The sequence below is a fragment of the Phaenicophaeus curvirostris genome, chromosome 2, assembly GCF_032191515.1.
Source record: "Phaenicophaeus curvirostris isolate KB17595 chromosome 2, BPBGC_Pcur_1.0, whole genome shotgun sequence".
Lineage (NCBI taxonomy): Eukaryota > Metazoa > Chordata > Aves > Cuculiformes > Cuculidae > Phaenicophaeus > Phaenicophaeus curvirostris.
Window position 1 is genome coordinate 78,948,413 of NC_091393.1, and position 19,557 is coordinate 78,967,969.

General features: G+C 36.3%; 1 protein-coding gene across 2 annotated transcripts in view; it reads left to right on the forward strand.

Moving 5' to 3' along the window:
- Nucleotides 1-19,557, forward strand: part of BABAM2 (BRISC and BRCA1 A complex member 2) — a 178,466-nt gene that overhangs the window by 23,039 nt on the left and 135,870 nt on the right. For both annotated transcript variants that reach the window (XM_069852612.1, XM_069852613.1), the window contains exon 4: nucleotides 10,474-10,568. In XM_069852612.1, coding sequence (XP_069708713.1) covers nucleotides 10,474-10,568 — 95 coding nt within the window. The remainder of the gene's footprint in view (nucleotides 1-10,473; nucleotides 10,569-19,557) is intronic.

Sequence of the window (19,557 nt, forward strand, 5' to 3'; positions counted from 1 at the left end):
GGACATGACCCTTAACAGGCTGCTCTTGTTGACCTCAGCTATCATATAAGTCTATGAAAATATTGTATCTGGAGGAACAAGTACTTAGCGTAAATAGAAATGTTAAACATTTTGAACACTTACTGCTTTGATAGTATCTATTTAAACTGCAGCATGCACATGCTATAGCTCTTCAAGACGTTTTAAATAATATGAATATTCCTTCTGAAGTAGTTTTTCTTGTTAGTATGTAGTGTACTGGAAGCCTGTCTCCTTTATAAGCAGAAATCAATACAATTATACTTCTTATCATTAGGATTTCTTTAATGTTTCCATTTGGCACCTGTAAAGAAAGCTATCATTCCCAGAAGTTGGTCTGGAAGTTTGGTTATGCGTTTGAGAGAGTAGCTAGGCTCCCTTATCAGTCTGTGACTATTTTATGTATTCTAAAAGTATGAAATCATGGCTCAAGAGCCTTACTAATAATTCTTTCAAAAACATCAAAATGGAATTTTAAGCCCTAGCTAGCAATTATTTTTAGGAAAAAAAAAGTGGCTATTCATTTATTCAAAATTTTCGATAAGTATTGGCTGTATTATACGAAGCTAGCTACCCTACCAGGAAAATTATTTTTTTCTCCTTTTTAAAAAAAATGTGGTATTTTGTAGCAGACTCAACCTATTGAGTCTTGATGTATCCTGCATCGTGTAGTAGGTTGTCCTTGAGACTTGTTTGATAGCTTCGATAAAGAGGCAGTGAAAAGAAGCTTCATTGGATAATATTGCTCTGGAGAATGGTATCATATTTTCTATAGAACTGTAGTAACTGTCATTTATGACCATACAGGACCCTATTATTACATGCTGAGACTTTTCTTTTTAAATAGGGGCCAGAACAGTTCCTGAATCATAAAATAAAATTAATAGATTAAAATGACCGTATGTGAGGATGTAGGCATACAGATTACACTAATGTACTAAAAGACTGCTCTCTAGTTAAAGTATCCAGAAATATTACTATAGACTATGCCTTAAACTTCAATATTGAGAAATCAGCTTTTTCTCTCCTCTCCTATCCCAGTTCATATATTTTGAACATCACATAAGCAGTTAAACAAAATAATTATAATGCTAGTTCTCTTCTCCACCTTGACAAAACCCAAACCACGCAATTTAACCATGCTATATATTTTAATGTGACCTACTGAAAGTGGTGTATCTCTTTTTCAGAGGTAATAGGAGTGAATTCAAGTAATAATAATAATCCTCTTCAGTTCAGCATTGCATGTTTGAAAATACGTTATTCAGTCTCATAGCACGTGGAACAAATAGCGATGCGAGCAGATTCAAGACAGCTTTAATAATTTTGTGTTTTGATCTATAAGGATGGCAGGGGAAGAAGGCCATGGTGTGCAACCAGAGATTTGTAGCTACTGTGTAGGCTGTTAGATATGTTATCTTTCAAGGGCAGAATATTTCTGCAAAGGAAAGTTGCGAAATCTGCCAGAATAAAAAGATTGGCTGAAAATGTTCAGGATCTCCAGTGTAAGGCCTTCATTATGTGTTGCCCAGTGCAGGCTGAAGTGTGTAGTTCCTTTGTGGTTTGAGTTACATCCTCTTTCCAACAGATCAGATCTCTGCATATCATCAATCATAACCGCTGCCTCTGCACAAAAACCCTGGTATGAATCCTAGTGTGTTGAAAACTGTTGATATGCTGCTTTAGAGAAGTATAACTGCATAGTCACAGTCCTGTTTTCCAGAAGACCTGGAGGTTCAGTTTTTTGAAAAAGGGGAAAGTGTACGTGTGGGCAATACAGTGGCTGACTACTTGTAGTGTAGAACATTTTGTTTTGTTACCTTCAGTAAGATGAAACGTTCTCTAAGTTAAGAATGGCTTGTTTGTAATTTTAATACATTTTCTTTTTACAATTAGCTATTTAATATTATTTTTTTTCAGATGCTACATTCACCTTACTTATACATGTATTGTAAATTGCTGGAATGTTACACTGAACAGTTACTCAGCTGCAACCAGGAACCTTGGAGACCTTGGAGATATCCAGTTTTATACTGGAGAATATGTTATGTCAGCATTGGAGATAAATTAGTTTTTCATACTAATTGTCTTCCATCACATTTCAGGAATTGTTCAACAGTGCTTTCAGACAGACATTTCTACTCTATTTTCTCTGTAAGGGAAACTATAAATGTTGCATTTTCATGGCAAGAATGGTTGGAAAACTTGAGCCTAATCTGAGGCAGGCGTATTGTTTTATTAGTTCATCCAGCACTCAGTACTGCTATGGTAAACTCAGGTTTGTTTTTTTTTATATTTGAATTTTTCAAAGCTCTTACTAGGAGTTTTAACTCCAAGACAATTGTCTGTAATATCCTGTAAGAGGGTTAATCTGTGTTCCAAAGACAAAACTTATTCCAAGTGGTATGCAGAGCTGTCGTTTATTGCTAACTGAAGAGCCATATCTGCTAAGTATAGTTTGTTGTCCTTTGTGGGAGAAGTATTTGTGTATTTTGAGGTGAAGTGTTTTGTAACTCATGCAGGAACATTGGTCTTCCTTGCAAAAACATCAAGGCAGATGTCATAGTAGCAATTGTCAGGATAAGCAGAATTATAAGCTTTAATAGTCTTTTTTGAATAATATTTATAATAGAAGTATACCATTAAGAACAAGTTACTTCATCATTGCAATTTTTTTTTAGCAAACCCTGTATTCTCTTGGTTTTGGTTTTCCATTTTCACTCAAGCTTTTACTCCTTCTTGCTTCTAAGGGAGCCTGACATTTTTTTTTTCCTTGTGCTCTTCTCATTTTCTTTTTCAGGCACTGATGCCTCCCTCCCTCTCTGTCCTTGAGTGCTGTCATCTAGAATTTCACGGTGATTAAACAATGTGTTGCCCTTGCTATGTTACTGTTCTCCATGGCCTCTTGAACTCTAGTATTTTCATCTTCTGTCTGATTTTTACTGGTTTTATGTGAGTGAATTACAGCTCTGAGTTCTACTGCCACCACTTCGTTTTCCTTGGTCCTGAAGATTATTTCTTTTGTCTTGTTTGAAAGCTTAGCTTTTCTTTCTTTGCTTCCGATTTCCCTTTTTTAGTTTCCTACTCATTTTAGTTATAGGCGTCAGAGGGGGAAAACATGGATTTGCTGCCCAACTAGTCTAAGAATATTACCCATAACATGCTGTACAGAATTCATTGCTTTTATTCCTGTGATGAAACTCTCTCAGTAAGTCTGTCTAGTTTTTATGTGGTCTTCTACTTTAAGGAAGTAGTTAGAAACAAATAAAATGATAAATAAGGAGAAGAGCCTGATCCTTGATGCCTTTTTAAAAGCTGCTTTGCAAATTTTTTTACTAAACACTTGTTTATTGTGCCAATAAACAATTGTAAAAAATATTTTACAAGTTATTGTAACATTTAAGAGTCTCATAACTAGATCACTGCAATGCACGTGTCAGTCATCTGAGCACCATTGGGTCATTTTGCACAGGTTGTGGTTAAATTAGGGCTCTTATGGGAAGGACTTTTTGGTTTCTGTTATTCACTCTATACTCAGGTGATACCATTACCTGAATGTATTACTCTTTTTGCTGGGTCATGGAAAGTACCAAAGATTTTTCTAGGAGATATGTTATCTAAAGTTTTGCTGACTCTTGCTTTATGTGGTAAGAGTAATGAATCTTTTCCTTCAGTAAACTGTTTGTTCTCTAAGGAATAGGCCTAATGGGAAATGTCAAGAGAGAGTCTCATCTTTTTATTACATTTATTTCTCCTTCAAATAAAGAGTTTACAACAATATTTTCCCCTTTTAAATAATCACTTTCCTGCCACTTGGATTGGCTGGTTTTGGATTGGGTTTTGGGTTTTATTTTGACACTTTTCCTTATGTTCTGGACTTCGTTTGAGCAAGTACATGACAGAAATTGCAGGTATAAGTATTAAATAGTTTATTTCTGCATCAAGAGACGTGACCTTGCAAGTATCCATGTACAAGTGTGGACTAGGAAACCTCAGAGTTAGACAAGTGAATCAAGTCTCACTTTTCCAATAAAAAAAAAACCATACAGGAAGGATTTACAGGATGATTATTTGGTTCTTGGGAGGGTTGCAGATGTGTTTTGTTGGGTTTTTTTGTTTTTGTTTTTTTCTTTAACTTCAACTGACACAGACTGCTGTAGGAGAAAAAAATAAGAGAGAGATGTAAGAATGCATACAGAAAAAGAAATAATGTTCTGTTGTAAAGTGGGCAAATCTACAAAACTGCAGTAAAAGTAAATGAGCTGGGTCCCAAGCTGAACAAGAAGGCAGGGGGACAGTCTGTTACTTGAACTTCTGTAGCTGGGCTGCTGCTTCCTCAGAAATTTTAGTACTAGAATTGAAGAGGATAAAGATGAGAACAACAGATAATACAAGATTGGTTAAGATATTGGTAGAAATTAAAGACCCACAACACTGGAGAAGTTACACCAAACAGAGACACTGAATAGGTAAGAAGAGGAAACACAAAAGCAACAGAGAAATACGTGAAAGCAAATGGACTCTAGACCATGACCAGTAACTACAGCCCAAACAGGAAAAGACAAGAGGAAAACAGGAAGGCACTATGGTAATACCAATGTGGAGACCTAACTTAAAACCTTTTAAACCTTGCAGCTTTGCATGTAGTGTGGTAGCTAGGATTTCTTCTGGAGAGTCACAGAGGTACAGAGAAGGGGTTTTTTTAGTGCAATCAAATACCTTTTTTTCAAATTGTCATTCTGTTAAGAGATGTCTTCGAGTCCTTTATGCTGACAGCCTTTCCTTTTCTGATAAGTTGATTAGCATGAAAAGTCAGAAATGAAGCTCAAAAGCGTCCTGAATTCTTGCTACCAGAAGTTGTCTCTAATCTTCAGGAATATCTCTGACTTCCACTGCTGAAAAAGTTGAAGCTATACTTGCTTTACACTAATAAGATTATTGTTTTTAGCCAGGTGAGCAAAGGTCCCACAGTATTCCCAGATACCCTTTGAAGGTACCTCTCCTCCTGTATGGGAGGAAATCCTGATTCAGCAGATAGTTTTAAGAGGAGTTCTGAGGTTCCATTATACTTCTCTACTTGAGAGAAGAGCCTAGTGGCAGAACCCTAGCAAAAATAGAATTACTCCTATATCTTCTTCCAGGTATAGTTTTGTATTTACCAAAGTTGTATTGTCCTTTCAGGATCTGTGCCTTCCTTGTGAACCAATTAATAAGGAACTTTATTGGTAGTCTGTTACTACATTTGAACTGAAGTCTGCAGACCAAACATCTTTAGGGTGGAATCCAGTGGCAATTTAATTTAGTTCATTTAAATCTTTTTGCACCACTGGCTACACTGCCTTACTATCTTGGTTGTAATGAATAACTGGTTCTTTCTGTACCTGTAAACACAATTAACAACAACTGGTTTAGGTGAGAATTTGTCTTAGAGGGAACTGATCAAGTTTTTTGTCTATGATTTATGTGGCAACTAGAAAAGGTAGGTTGACATTCAGAATAGATGAATAATATAATTCTACTCACTATCTTTTTCTTTTTAATATTCAAGAACAGCAGTTTCTTTATTTTCCCGAAGCTGCTCTGCATGCATAGGATTGGTCACTTGCATCAACACTCTTCCCCATTATCTGTTAATGCATTTCATTATCAAGTTGCATTTGGATTTTTTTTGTTTGTTTCTTAAAAGCCAAATGGGTTGATCTCCTTCATATGATGAATTCCATTCAGATTGGTGTTCCAGGCTGCAGTGAACACACCTTTATTCTACATAACTAGTGCTGACTTAGAAATTCCTGGGGTCACGAAAACCTCAAGAATATAGATATCTTTTTAAAAGTAAAGTTTAGGCCTTATACATTGCTTCCTGATTTTGCCACCTTTAGGTAATTGGGGATGTTAATGCTGTGGCACTCTCAATATAATATATTTTAGTAGTACCAATTTACAGCATAGTTAAAAAAAATGAAAGAAATATGCTCCAAAATGAAGTTATCAGGAGAGGAGAAACTGTATATCACAGAATCACAGAATAACCAGGTTGGAAGAGACCCACCGGATCACCGAGTCCAACCGTTATATAGGATGGGCATTGGAAAGAAAGTGTAATGATTTAAGAAATTTCTCAGTTTCAGAGTTACACCTATCTTGCTTCTAGTCAATCCTTACCACTTTGTTAGACTTGCTTAGCATTTGATAGGTAAGAAAAGAACTCTGTGTGTGTGTGTATTTTAAAAGAAATGATAGTTTTAAGTATTAATATTTCTATCTTTTTGTCTGTGGGGAGCATATTAACTTTTCCTTTCAAATCCTGTAAAGTAAAATATTTCAATATTTAATGCTATTTGCCAAAGAGAGAAAAGGAAGAAAAAGTACTATTTTTAGATAATGAAAAGCAGAAGATGTATAATACACCCTTTTTCTTCTAAATTTATCTTTGACTCCATGACTTTAAGTTGATCAAAGTAATTTTAAATTCTGTGCTAGTATTTAATTGGAAATGTCATTCCACTGAAGTAATTATTGGCTAGCATATCTACAGAAATTACATAAATGTGGTCTGAGTGTGAAACTTTTGCTTACATCGTTCTTAAGCTGGAATGGTCATGGTTAATAGCATTGTGGAACATCACACAGTTTGCCTTTTGTCAAGGGAATAAGGGCAAAGAGCTGAAACTTGGAACTACAGGCTCAGGTGCTGAAAATGCTAGGAAAAGGGCATGTTTCATTTAAGCGAGGAGGGGAGAGAATGCAGGATTATATTGTGGGGTTTTTTTTTGGTGATTTTGCTTTCAAAATTAAAATGGTAACCATTCTCAAAGTCAAAGCGCAGTAATTTTGAAAACGACTTTATTGGTTGAAAATTTTATATTTTTACCCCAGCAAAATTTTTTTATTTTTACCCCATTTTTCCTTTTTAAATAAGTGAAATTTGTTTTAAGATCAGATCTTATAATCTACAATAAGTAAGATGCTGTATTTAATTGGCAGACTGAAAACCGCTGATGATAGAAAAGCACTTCTCTTCTAACTGTTTACCTTGAAGTGGAAATAACATATGATTCTGAACTTTTATGTCTTTATTATCACCTGGTCTGTGTGAGGTTTGACTGCAGGAGAATAAATTGTGGTTTACATTTGGAAAAAACCTACAGAACTTTAGGAAAGAAAGTGTTAATGATTCATTAAATTTAATTATATGCTTCTGGATTAGTTAAAAATAAGAAAAACAGCATGATTTTTTTTTTATGTTCCATGGTGTTGTAAAATGTTTTAAGTATGCTTTCAGCACTAGTATTATGTGATTGTATGATTAACAGGCACTGAAATACTAGTTTTATTATGAAGCCTAGAGAACCCTTCTGCCATACCCTTTTGAAAAATGACTGTATTATAGGAAAAACAGTTTTGGAATACATATTGGCTCTAATGCTGATAATTCAGTCTCAAAAAGACTTTTACTAGAGGGACTTCGGAATTTGGATTTGAGGCATTTTTACCCTGGGCAAGTAGAAGTAATTATAGTGATTATAAATAATAGTAATAGAAAATCAAATATTGTGATGTTTCTTTTTCCTCTGGATTCTGTCCCTCATACTGAAGAGTTCTGTGATATCAGTAGGTCTTGAAAACTTCTTAAACTGAAGTATGTGCAGGGTTGGTCATTCACTGTGGATAAGGCGTGATACGCTGCTAATACTCAGTGGAAGAAGGGATGTGACAGAAGGTAGGAAAGAACTATGAGCATATGAGAGAGGTAATAGATTGGTTTGGCCAACTGCAGCTGTGACATGGTTGGACTCGATGATCCAGTGGGTCTTTTCCAACCTAGTGATTCTATGATTCTGTATCTTACCTCCATGTGGCCGTGCATTGCACCTGAGTGGTTGAAGAGGGTATCATCCCCAGCTGTTGGCACAGCAGGAATCACTGCTTAAGATATGCATCTAACACAAACCCCAAACTGTATAAGTTTATCACCTAGATAAACTAATAATGCCGATTTTAATTTACTGTTGTATTTCAGTACTGCATATGATGATGTTCTGGGAACTTCTGTGAGTTGTCTTCACTTCTTGTTGCTGTAGAACTGAAAAAACTGGGGGAAAAAAAGAGTTTGTACCTGCTTGAATCTTCTGGTTGCACCTACTGTCACAGCTTTCCTAAGATTCACTTGTCAGTGTGAAGGTTGGGGAGGTCAATAGTTTCTTGCCATCCTTACTACTCTAAGACAGGTCTTGGAGCCACCATAAGATGTAAGAGTTCTATAGTAGTTTTTCACTAAAGTATGAAATAATTTACTAAATTTCACTATAATGACATCTTTTTTTGTTAGGTAACATTAAAAAATTCCATTATTTTGCTCCTTCCTTTGTTCTAAGGAGCTTTTGTAGTATCTATGTAGCTGGCATGCAGCTCCTAGTGACCTGAGTTTTAGTGACGTGTACTCTATCCCCTCAACTCTGTTAAAGCAGGAATGCAGAGAATGAAAAGCATGCAACTAGCAGCTGCAATATGAAAAGTGTTTGTTAAATGAGCTACCTAGCATCACATAAGAAAAAGACAAAACCACAGGTACAGTTCTTTCCTTCATAGTAGCACTGGTTTATTTAAGTCCCTGGTCACGTTTTTTCATTGTCTGGTGTTGTGAGTTGTTCCTACCACAACTTTTTATGAAGCAATGCTCAAAGAGTTTATTAAGGTGCTGTCTCCTTCAACACATAACCTCAAGAGTTGCCTGATCTGTATGTAGAAATTGGTGAGGCTGTTGTAAGGAGTCATACATGACTTCTTCATAGTAGAAAATATAAAGAAAAGTGTTGAGTTATGGTGGCATACGAACTATCCAGTCTACTAAACATCAACTTTTCTGAATTCTTCATCGCTGTATTACTGTTTAGGCAGTCTAGTAATTATTTTCTCTTACTTAATATAAGGGTGTTTCCTGTTGCGATTTTATGTAATTTCCTCTAGAACTGGTGCCTGGTTTGTTGTTCTTTTAAATGAAATAAAAGATTGGTTTTATGTTAACTATATTAGATATTTTAACTGGTAGATCTCTGTTCTTTCATGTGCCCCATACTTACACATACTCCTGACATTTGTGAAATGAAAGCAGGAGGGCAGACAGCAGAAACTTACACTGTGCTCTACTGAATTGCATGATCAGTAAGTTCATGATTTGGAGCGATAATGTAGAGCATACCTACTCTAGACTGGCCACTGGTTCCTTGGTCAAAAGATCTCATCCTCTGCAAATCAATCCTTACAGTGTCCTGGCTTCCTGCTAGAAACAAGATAAGTTTATAGACTATTAGCAATTAAAACTCATGTTTAATGTCTTCAGATGGTGACATCACTGAGCCAGTGATGTGGCTTTGTAAGATTTGTTCAGCTAATGCTTTTCTCCAGTTCTGCATTATTTTTTTTTTTTTTTTTTTTAAATAGGTAGTAGTTTAGTTTTCTCTGAACAGAATTGTTTATAAGGCTTACCACACCAGTTCTGCTTTGCTGTGTTGATTTTAAACAGGTATTAACACATAGTGGGTACTGACTTGTTTCTTGTAATGCCTACTACCTCACAAATCTACTTTATGCAAAAGCTCAGTTATTCTTTCATGTATTCATAAAGAGGAAATAGTGATTTGGAGGTAGAGCAGTAATGCTATATATAGTTTTTTCCTTGAATTGTGGGTGTTTTTTTAAGAGCTTACATGCAGGTGATCACCTCTTGACCTACATGAACTCTGAAATATGTTTACTTGTGAAATAGTACAACCCAAATTTCTTTGAACTATCACATCAGTAATTAGTTGTATATCTTGTGGCACTGGCAAGATGGGAACTCAGTGCCAAGCTGTGATGAATTTTTATGTTTTTAGTTAATTTTAGTCTCTTCATTTGAATGTGTAATACTGCATTTCTCTTGGCCAGAATTTGGATAGTTGGAATGGTTCCTGTTGAACTGTATATTCTTCCTTCTAAGACTTGCAGGTGGTGAGTAGAAAAGGGAGTAAGTGCTACTAAATTTTAAAAGCATCAGTATTTTCAAAATCCTGATTTTAGTAGTTCACGTTCATCTGTGACTTAAATGCAAGAGACAGAAATCTAAATGTGGTACTTTTTTAAAACAGGATCACTTTCATAACTCAGTGTTTTGAGGCAACCCTCAATAGTGTTTGAATTGCCATTTGAGATACGAAGCAATAATGTATTTCTCGTTTCATTGCTTGCAGAGGAGGGAGAAACTGTGCCTTAGGAATTTGACTTCATCCCCCAAAACATCTGATGCTTATCTTGCATGTGAATTTTTGTAAAAGTTGTATGGATTTATACATGAAATATATTTAAAGTAGCTATCAAATTTTATATTAAAAATATGTATCATGTGTGCAGTATTATTTTTTAGTAAGCATATACATAGAAGTGCAAACAATGTTTTCATTTATTACTTTTCAGGGGATATAATTTTCAATGCTCACTATCCTGACCTGCCACCAGATTTTATCTTCGGAGAGGATGCTGAATTTTTGCCAGATCCGTCTGCCCTGCATGTAAGTACTTCACTGCTTGAGAACCTTATACCAAGCGAAGAGACTTGGCTTTTATAAAATAGCTTCAGCAACACAAATTTACTAACAATGCAGAATAAAGAAAAAAAAACCCTTTTATTTCACTATATGTGAGTATAAACACTTTGCCTTTTAATGTGATTTTGAGTCTACAAGTGTTAAGTTTTTAAAAAATATTTTAATCAAGACAAGACAACATTTACAATAACAATTCAGAGTATCTTTAAAAAGATGTATATTTAATATCTTACTATCTTAGAAGATCTGTCTCAAGAACAGGGATTACTCAGTTATGTCTTCAAGAAACATTTAGTTCCAGAAAAAGTGGCATAGTGTTGTGTAGTGATGTTGATTTTTGTTTTCCCATGAGGAAGGATAAAACCAGGTTGTATGTTTTTGAATCCACTGATTCAAAAAGAGGTATCTGTTCATATGTGGTAGTATTACCACAAAGACAAAGAAATGCCCTTTCAAAAGGTGGGAGGATCAAAAATTAAGTTTGTGAGAAAATATTTTTACACAGTCTTATTGCTATGGAAGAAGAAACACCACAGCTTGAAAACAAGTGTTTTGTTTACTATTCAAAATTAGCCTCAAGTAGCAAAGCCTTGTTCAAAGAAACTTAAAATGGTTATACTTTTAAAATACTTCTCCTTCTCAGAAGTTACTAGTAGTTACTAAAATCATATTAAGGTATCCTGAAATCCAGAGTGGTTTCTCTTTTACTCTTCCTCTCTTTGGGCTCCATTCTGCTGCCTTTGCAGACTTGCAGCCTTGTTTCTGGGTCTACAGTATTGTTTGTCAGTAGGTTTTGGACATATTTTTCTAAGTAAGTGTCCAGTGCCCATGGTTATGGTGCAGAGTTTAGTGGTTGTGTGAGAAAAGGATGCCTTTGCTGGAGAACTCTACAGTGATTCCCGCTCAGTCACCCACACAATAGGTCATGATCACATTTTTTTTTCTCTCTCAAAATTTTCAGATTTTAATAAAAAGTTGACCTAGAAAACAATTGACAATTTAAATGTACTTTACTTTATAGGCTACCTGTAACTGTGTAGGGAGATCGCTGGCACAAACAAGCACCAGGGAAATGTCTTTTAATGTAATTTCTCCTGGTGCAGACCCTTGCTGGGGGAGAGAGTCTTTGCATAGTCCTCTCCAGCCGCCTTTCTTGGGCTTTATCCAGCCTGTCTCCAGAGAAGCTGGGAGATTTCGTCAGGTATGGGAGCTCCCACAGGGGAGTCAGAGTCATGCTGTACTGTTTGGTTCTGGGGTACAGTTGTCATGGTGGAAGAACGTGAGGTAGTGATCACAGAATGGAACGTGAGCTTCACGTGCGATGTGACAGGTGTTTGTAGGGAGTGGGTATGGTTTGAGCTTTAGTCACTTCATATTAAGTTATATTGAGAAACTACACAATGTTTTACATAATTGGTTTTAATAATTATTTTTAGCATAGGTAGCAGAAGTTTTAAATGGTGAATGTCTTATTTCTTTTCTTCCTCTGGTCACTTTCCTAATGAGCTCACTAACTCCTTTGGGAAGGAGACACGTGCTGCTGAATAGCTGTTTGTTAGGCTTGTTTATAGTAGAAGTTTTACTTTATATGACAATTGAATTGTTTTCACACTCTCTTAAATCAGCTTTCCTATCTTCCCCTTTTTGTGTATTGTTGTTTCGCGGTCTTACAACCGATTAAGAACTGTTCACACTAGCAACCACTTTCTGCAGTTGATGTTAAAGGAAGAGGAGTCCTTTTTAACATGCTGGAAAGCTGAAATTAATAACAAATAACAAATGAGATATTGAATAAAGATAATTTGGGGCATTATGCAGAAATGCTGTTCAGATGAAGTGTGATATGATGCCATATTTCTCATGTAGATAGAGTTCACTAGCGCAGCCTATCCACAGGGAAACCTGCAAGGTCAGAAACATCCTTAGTTTTCTTTTTCTTTCTTACACTGTTGATTAATGATACTTCTTTTGGAAATGTTGCTTTTCTGCTGCTAAGCACAGAATCAACTTCCTGTCCACTTTGTTGGAAAGCAGCTTGAAGAGCCATTTGCTCCTTGATGCCCAGTGAGATATTAAACAGCATATTTTAAAATTAATTAAAATCAAACCAGAAAAAAATAATTGCAAGCCAGCAGCGTTCCTTTGGTCATTATGCCTTGCTATAGTACTCACTATGTAAATGTAACCTTTTTTGATAAGGTCCTTGGTCATCTCCCAGTGTTATCAGAGTGTGCTATCTCCACCTTGCAGCTGTGGTCTATATGGTGTGTTTTTGCGTTTGCTTTCATCTTTTAATGTTCAACATGGTTTGCAGGGGTTTTCTTCAGAATGTTACATTAACAAGAACTTGCTCGTTATGCTCAGTATTTGAATAACTCCCTCTTTTCCACAGATCTCAGAGCTATTCAATGAAGATAATTATAATTGAATTCTAAGATATTAAAAGAATTTTTTAATGTGTTAACATATCTTTGTACTGACCACAAATAAAAATAGATTAGCACATTGAGCATAGTTTAATGCTCTTAATATTGAGCAATCTTCAAATACTTTTGTTTCCATGGCTCCTGGCAATCAAAGCAGAATCCGCCATTCACAAAAGCATGTAGATGGTGTTAAATGAGGAGTTCAGTCCCTAAGTAAGTAATACGTGTCTGCCACCCGATCTATGAGAATGTTGACATTGAGCCTTCCTGTGCTGCTCTCACCTGCCTATGTGTCCTGTTTTCCAAGCAGAACTCACTGCGTGCTGTTACATAGATTGAGTCAGGCATTATGCGCAGCTTGAAATGAGAACCAGGTACTCCAGATTCCTTAAGCTCACGTGGCTCTAATAGAGGCTATCAGTAGGCCTCCCTGAAGATATTTGGATGGTTGTGCTGCAGATTGCTCCAGTCACTCCTTCAGTTTCCATGGCCGTGGGCAGACCTTTGAGTGGGGTTTTTATCTAAGCACAGTAACAGGTGTTCAGCAAGGCAGCTTAAAAAAGATTCCAGAAATACTGCATTTTAAAAGGTAGATACTGGAGGTGAAGATTTCATTTTATGTTTTTTCTTTATTTCCCCCAAAGAATTCCTAAGTGGTTGGGGCTATATTTCAGCGGTGGGGTGGTATGCTGAGCACTCTTGTTATAAGGAGAGCTAATCAACTGCTTTGTTAAATTGGCATTGCAACTGAGGAATCAAGTTGAATATGCCTGTTGAAACTCAGCTTTGTTTCCATGTCTTGCACAAATATTAAAATCCCTGGGATTGAAACTCAAGTTGAGTTGCAAGTTCAGCACTGCAAAATATATACTCCATTACATGCTTTACCAGAAGTAGTTACTCAGCTGATCACAGGGTCTAATTGTGTGCATTCTGATCTTTGAGAATGACGTAGAGATTGAGGTGCAATGCAAGAGAGAGGCAACTGTTCCTTTTATTTGGCTTTGTCATGCAGTTTTGATAACAGTCAGCAGGCTTTCCTTAGGACAGTGATGCTTAAAGCATTATTAGAAATAAATGTATTTAATTTTTATTTTCATTATCAATGTCCTCACCTATCATATGTATTTGATACTTATGTGTGTAATATGCATAAATAAAATCAGCTCCTGAGAATGTAAATAGAAAAGTTCTTTCCTGCTTTAGTGTTTATTCGTTTTGGATGACAAGTATTAGAAATGTATTTTAAAAACAACCTATGATTCACTCTGTTCTGATTAAAAATGCAGTTGGCACAAAACAAGATTAGTGATTGTGTACGGATGAGATTAATTTGGAGCTCATTACAGTGACGCCAGTTTGAGTAACAAGAATTGTTTGTTATGTTAGCCTAGTTGATTGTTAATGTGAGCCAGTTAATAACTGAAGTGCTTGTGCAAAATGTTAACCCCATTTTCCCAATGATTTTGAAGTATGTTCTGTCTGGCAAAGAGGAGCCAATAGCAGTATATGTAAACTAACTGTCAGTCTAAGGATTTGGAGTTTTAGCATCCAAGTTCAGGTCTCTGGCTAATCTCCCCAGAATTATTCTGCCTACCCATTGTTTTTGAAATGGCTCCATTAGCATTAGTGGGAATGGAGGCAGGAGGACGTTAACTTTTCCTGAAACCCTGTAAGTGCTGAATATGTCGTTGTGGGATAGTTTGTATTGGAATACTCAATGCTGCATTTGCATGGGAGGAGGGCATTGTTATCACCAAACTTCAGAGAATGGGCCACTGCGGTTCTCATGCCAATATATAGCACTGGGAAGGTAGTTTCTCCTTGTCTAATTGTAAATACTGGCTACAGATTTCAGTCATTGTGGAGTTGATTCAGCTAATTGTGCTACTCAAGTGTGTTGGCTGTCATACTCTATATCTTGCATAGAGCAATGTTTATTTAAAATTCTTGTATTTGTAGTTATTAGACTCCGTATTTATCATTTGTCTATATGATGACTGACAGGAAGGCTGTATTATTTTCTGTGGCTGTGTTCAAAATCTTAATCATTGTTACTGTAGACTTGCCGACTTAGGTTTTAATGGGTGAAGAAGAGATCCTTTAAGGACTCCCTCTTCAGTAGCTGTTCATTTACTATCAGGTGCATGAAACAGATGTATAACAGCATCAATTGTTTGTATCCTCACAGTAGCTGTAAACAAGCCCAAATACCCCTTATAATAAGTAATGCCATTTGAACTATTTTGTTCTAAAAAGTCTGACTGTTGTATTGTTGGCAAAGATTCAGGTTTTATGTATTCTAGTATGAAAGCCTCTAAATAAGGGCAATGAGCACTGTGGTTTTCAGAGTATGACTTTAAACTTTGAAGTCACAGTGGTGGGTTCCCTTTGTCTAGGAAACGTGTGGGTAACTTTGAACTATTTTAGCATTACTGTCTCTTCTGCTTGCTCAGTTTGGGGTGGCAGCAGAAGATTTCATTCTTGGACCCCCAACATACCACTTTTGTGCTGAAAGCCTTGAAATACTTCGGTTTTGGTTGAACTTGGGGAATTAAAGTGAAACAAAATGCAGAATTGGATTGGATTCTGCGTGTTCTTAAAAGTTGGGATTTTTTCTTATTTGGAACTTCTTTATAGTCACATTTTTGTGTTCACTTTTCAGTCATGTCTTCACTTTATATGTCAAGATATGTTTTGCATATAATTGAGTGCTATTTTGTGTTTAATTTTCTAAAGCAAATGTGAATTCTGGAAACTGTTTAATCCTGTCCTTTTTTATTGATCCTACCCATTTGTATATATGGGGATTTATGTATGCGTATATATATATACACATATACATGATGATGTGTATATAAGGCTAGGTTCTTTCTATGTATAGGATCACTGAGGCCTTGCTGAGATTTATCTGGTATGGATAGGCAGTGGTGAAGAAGTCACATTTTATACCATCAGAAGAATAATTTAATTCAGGAACTTTCCCAGCAGGAGGACCTTTTGGTTGGTATAGTTGACATTTATGGCATACATTTCTGTTTTCAAATGGTAGAGCTATGCCAGTACAGCATTCCTCTACATTCCTCTTTAGGTCAGACCTGAAAGAATCTAATTGAATCTATTTTACTTTGGTTTTGGTGTCTTGAGTTCCACACAGTTCCCTCAGGGAATCCTCATTTGTTTCCTTCACCCAGCTTGCAAGGGGTGTCTTAAACTAGGCACAGTTTTTCTGCCTTTTATTTTTACTTGTACTGGATTTAAAATGAGGAATCCCTGAAAAAGGATTCTGCTTGGGAGTTCTCTCCTCGGGTTATCTGCTCAGTTTGACTACAGCCTGTGTGAGGCCAGCGTTCTGGAGGTTCTCATGGTTCATATGAAAATTCAAGTGGAGCTGAGAGCAAGTGTTAGGATTGTCTGTTGTAGCTGTGTGGTGGAAAGATACACAAGCAATTCAGAAAGAATTCAAGAGAGGTGACAGAAAACAAGTTTATTTTATCATCCTTTCAATTCCTCTTCCTTCTAGGCCTTTCTACATTGGGAAATTATTCAGGAGACTTTGTCTTAGTCTCCTGAATTTCTTTTCTAACTTTTCCCTTTTATTTCTTTTTTTTTGTCCAGACTTGTTAATATTTATAGGGCTGAGAGGGATTTAGCTGCTTTGTACTTTGTCATTTTATATTAATGTAAAATCATGATATATATTTATCTCTCCTTCTTTTTCAAAATTTCAGCATTTCCTAGCACAGTTTACAAAATTTGGCTTTCTGTCTCAGAGTGTAAGCAGAAGAGCATATGCTGGGGTCAGAAGTTCTGCTTTAGTTAATCACAATGTTTTGGCCAGAATTTTCATGAAGAAATCCAGAAGTTGAAAAGAAAATCCTACAGTTTGATACTATTTATTTAACTTTGAGGAAAGAAAATATCTGATAAGCCAGGTGGTTTTGCCTTTCTTGCTTAAATCTGGTTAGTGTAAAATGTAAAATTAATTCCATTGGTTCTCTGAAGAGCTCTGTGGGGAAACATTTCCTTTAAATTTTTGGCACATCCTTCTGTGATAATGCAATTTCTTCCTAGAATACGGAAAATCTATAATATTAGCTCTTAAAATGAAGTATTTTGGTCCAGGAAATACTAGTTTTAGGAGAACATTAAAATGTGCATGGAACAGTTGACTCAAGTATGGCAAAGTGGAAGAAAATGTTTTTCTGCTGTGCTAACTAATGTATATGTGATTAGAAACTTAATCATTATGCAGTCACAAAATGGGAGAAAAAATATTTAATGGCTTTCCATCCATAGTGTTATATAAGGGGAAAAAAGATAATTTTCATTTGTTAAAAGAGGTTACCATCTTTTTCATGCTCAGACAATTAGATAGGCCAGACAGTTGGACCAGAATAACAGGGTGCTTAAATATTAATGTAAAGACTGGGAAAGATGTTTAAGCTTATGTTTCTTTCAAGCTATTTAGCTTATACCTGAGCCTAGAGCATTCACCTCCTGAATTTCTGGATCTTCTCCTGAATTCATGGTGAATTAATCTTGATTTCTTAATGAAGTCACTTATTTCTTGGGTGGGCAACATTTGCTACCCTTTGCTTGAGAAAGACTGCTGTCTCTCTACTAGAACCAAATGGCATGTCTGAATGAGTATTCTTTCTTTTTGCTTCTCTAGTATGAAAGCAAATAGCATATCCTGAAGGTCTGGTGGGTTGAGAAGGAGCACTTATATAGCTAGGTATTAGTCTTAGCTGAGAGCTGCAGTATGAACACTAGCAAAACCATCGCTTATTTCTTAATTACCAGAGCTCTTTCATGGCATAAGGGATCATAGGCTCACCTTTGCAGCCTCACTCTTCTCTGACCCTGTTTTCCTTGGAGACTGGAAAGGCTAGAAATGGGGGCAAGCTTGCATCCAGTCCTGGATGTGAGAAATAGCCGAACATGCTATCAGTGAGCTGGTATAAAAACCAAAGCTTAGGCTGTGCCTAAACCCATGTATGAAGTCAAAGCTCTGTTAGGCAGGTTTGCCAATGTACTTTTATTTAAAATGCTGTTCAGCAAGGGACCCATGCATGACTGAAATCTGAATGCATTTCAAACTTAGATGTTTTGTTTCTTAACCTCCTTTATTTAATTCTGTGCTTTATTTAATTTCTTGGTCCAGTTATATGCTTTCTGTTTCCATCTCCCTGGCGTTCTTTTCAATTCTTCAGGATGTTTGCCTGACTTTCTCTGCAAACTCCTTAACTTTAGTAGTGCCAGGCAATTGATCTCATTATGGCACTCACTCAAATATTTCAAGATTTCCTCTTGAAGCCCATTTCTACACCTGATGATCCTCCAGGCCGCTTACTCTGTAGGTCATTAGAATATCCCATCAGTGATACAGTCAGTCTACATTAGTACCCTGTACTAATATGTCTTGCCTTACGGATAAGTGAAGTCTACCAACAGGAAAAAGAGAAAAATCTAAGTTGTAAATTGTGTGGTTACGTTAAATTACAAATGAGGAAGGGAAGAGGGGGGGATGACCTTTGAATATTATTTGACCGATAGTGGAGTCACAGAATCTGTAGTTATTATTGTAGGTAGTGGCTTTGTTGGTTCTATGACTTGCTCCCTCCAAACATCAGTTATGCATATTGCTGGATATTTTCACAAGGGCAACTTTGTTCATGAAGACAAAACAAAAGCTGCTCCTTTGCCTTGTCTTTGCTATCGGTTTTCAGAGGCTTTGATCAATTTCAGAGGCTTTTCACCACTTCTCATTTAAGGAACTATGCCTTGCAACTCTTCCACTGCCTTTTTCGAAGACATCTGTATCTAATGCTGTCCCCTCTGTGATTCTTGTGTATTACTGTTATTCTTTTTTTGCAGAAACTCTTAAATGTCTTTCTAGACTTTATGAGGAGGATAGCTTTAGAAAGCGCTTGGAGGAAGCCATGGAACTGGCTCAGATTTTCTCAGTATATTATACTGCTGTTAACACTGAGAATGCCTTTCCCTGCCAGCAGTGTTTTTTGTGGCCAGTCAGGTTGATCTAGTAATGCTCTAGTCTGCTTCACTATCTCTTCCTGATATATTCAACAGGCATCGGTTTTTCTTTTAAGAAACCCAACTTTCTCTGTTATCACTAATGGTTGCCTGAGAAAGCAATAGGATTAAGCAAAAGAAAGGCCCTTCAGGAGGATGATGTTGTATTGGAAGGCAAATACATGCTGAGGTGTAACTTCAGGTTGCCAGTTACCAGACACTAATGGCTAAATGTGTTTGTGTATTTTATATGTAAGTATAAAATACCTGCCTCGCAGGAAATAAAAACCTTGCTAGTGGTAAGGGTGGTATAATGAATTCCAGCATCTCATTGACTCTCAAGTCAATGTTAGACTAAGCCAAAAGTATAAAGTTAGATATCCCAAGCTGGACATACGAAAGCAGAATGACTTTTCTTTGGAAGTCTGGGAGTACAATAATAATGTTGATATTGATAATTCTCTAATAAGAGCCAGCAAACTGATAATGTA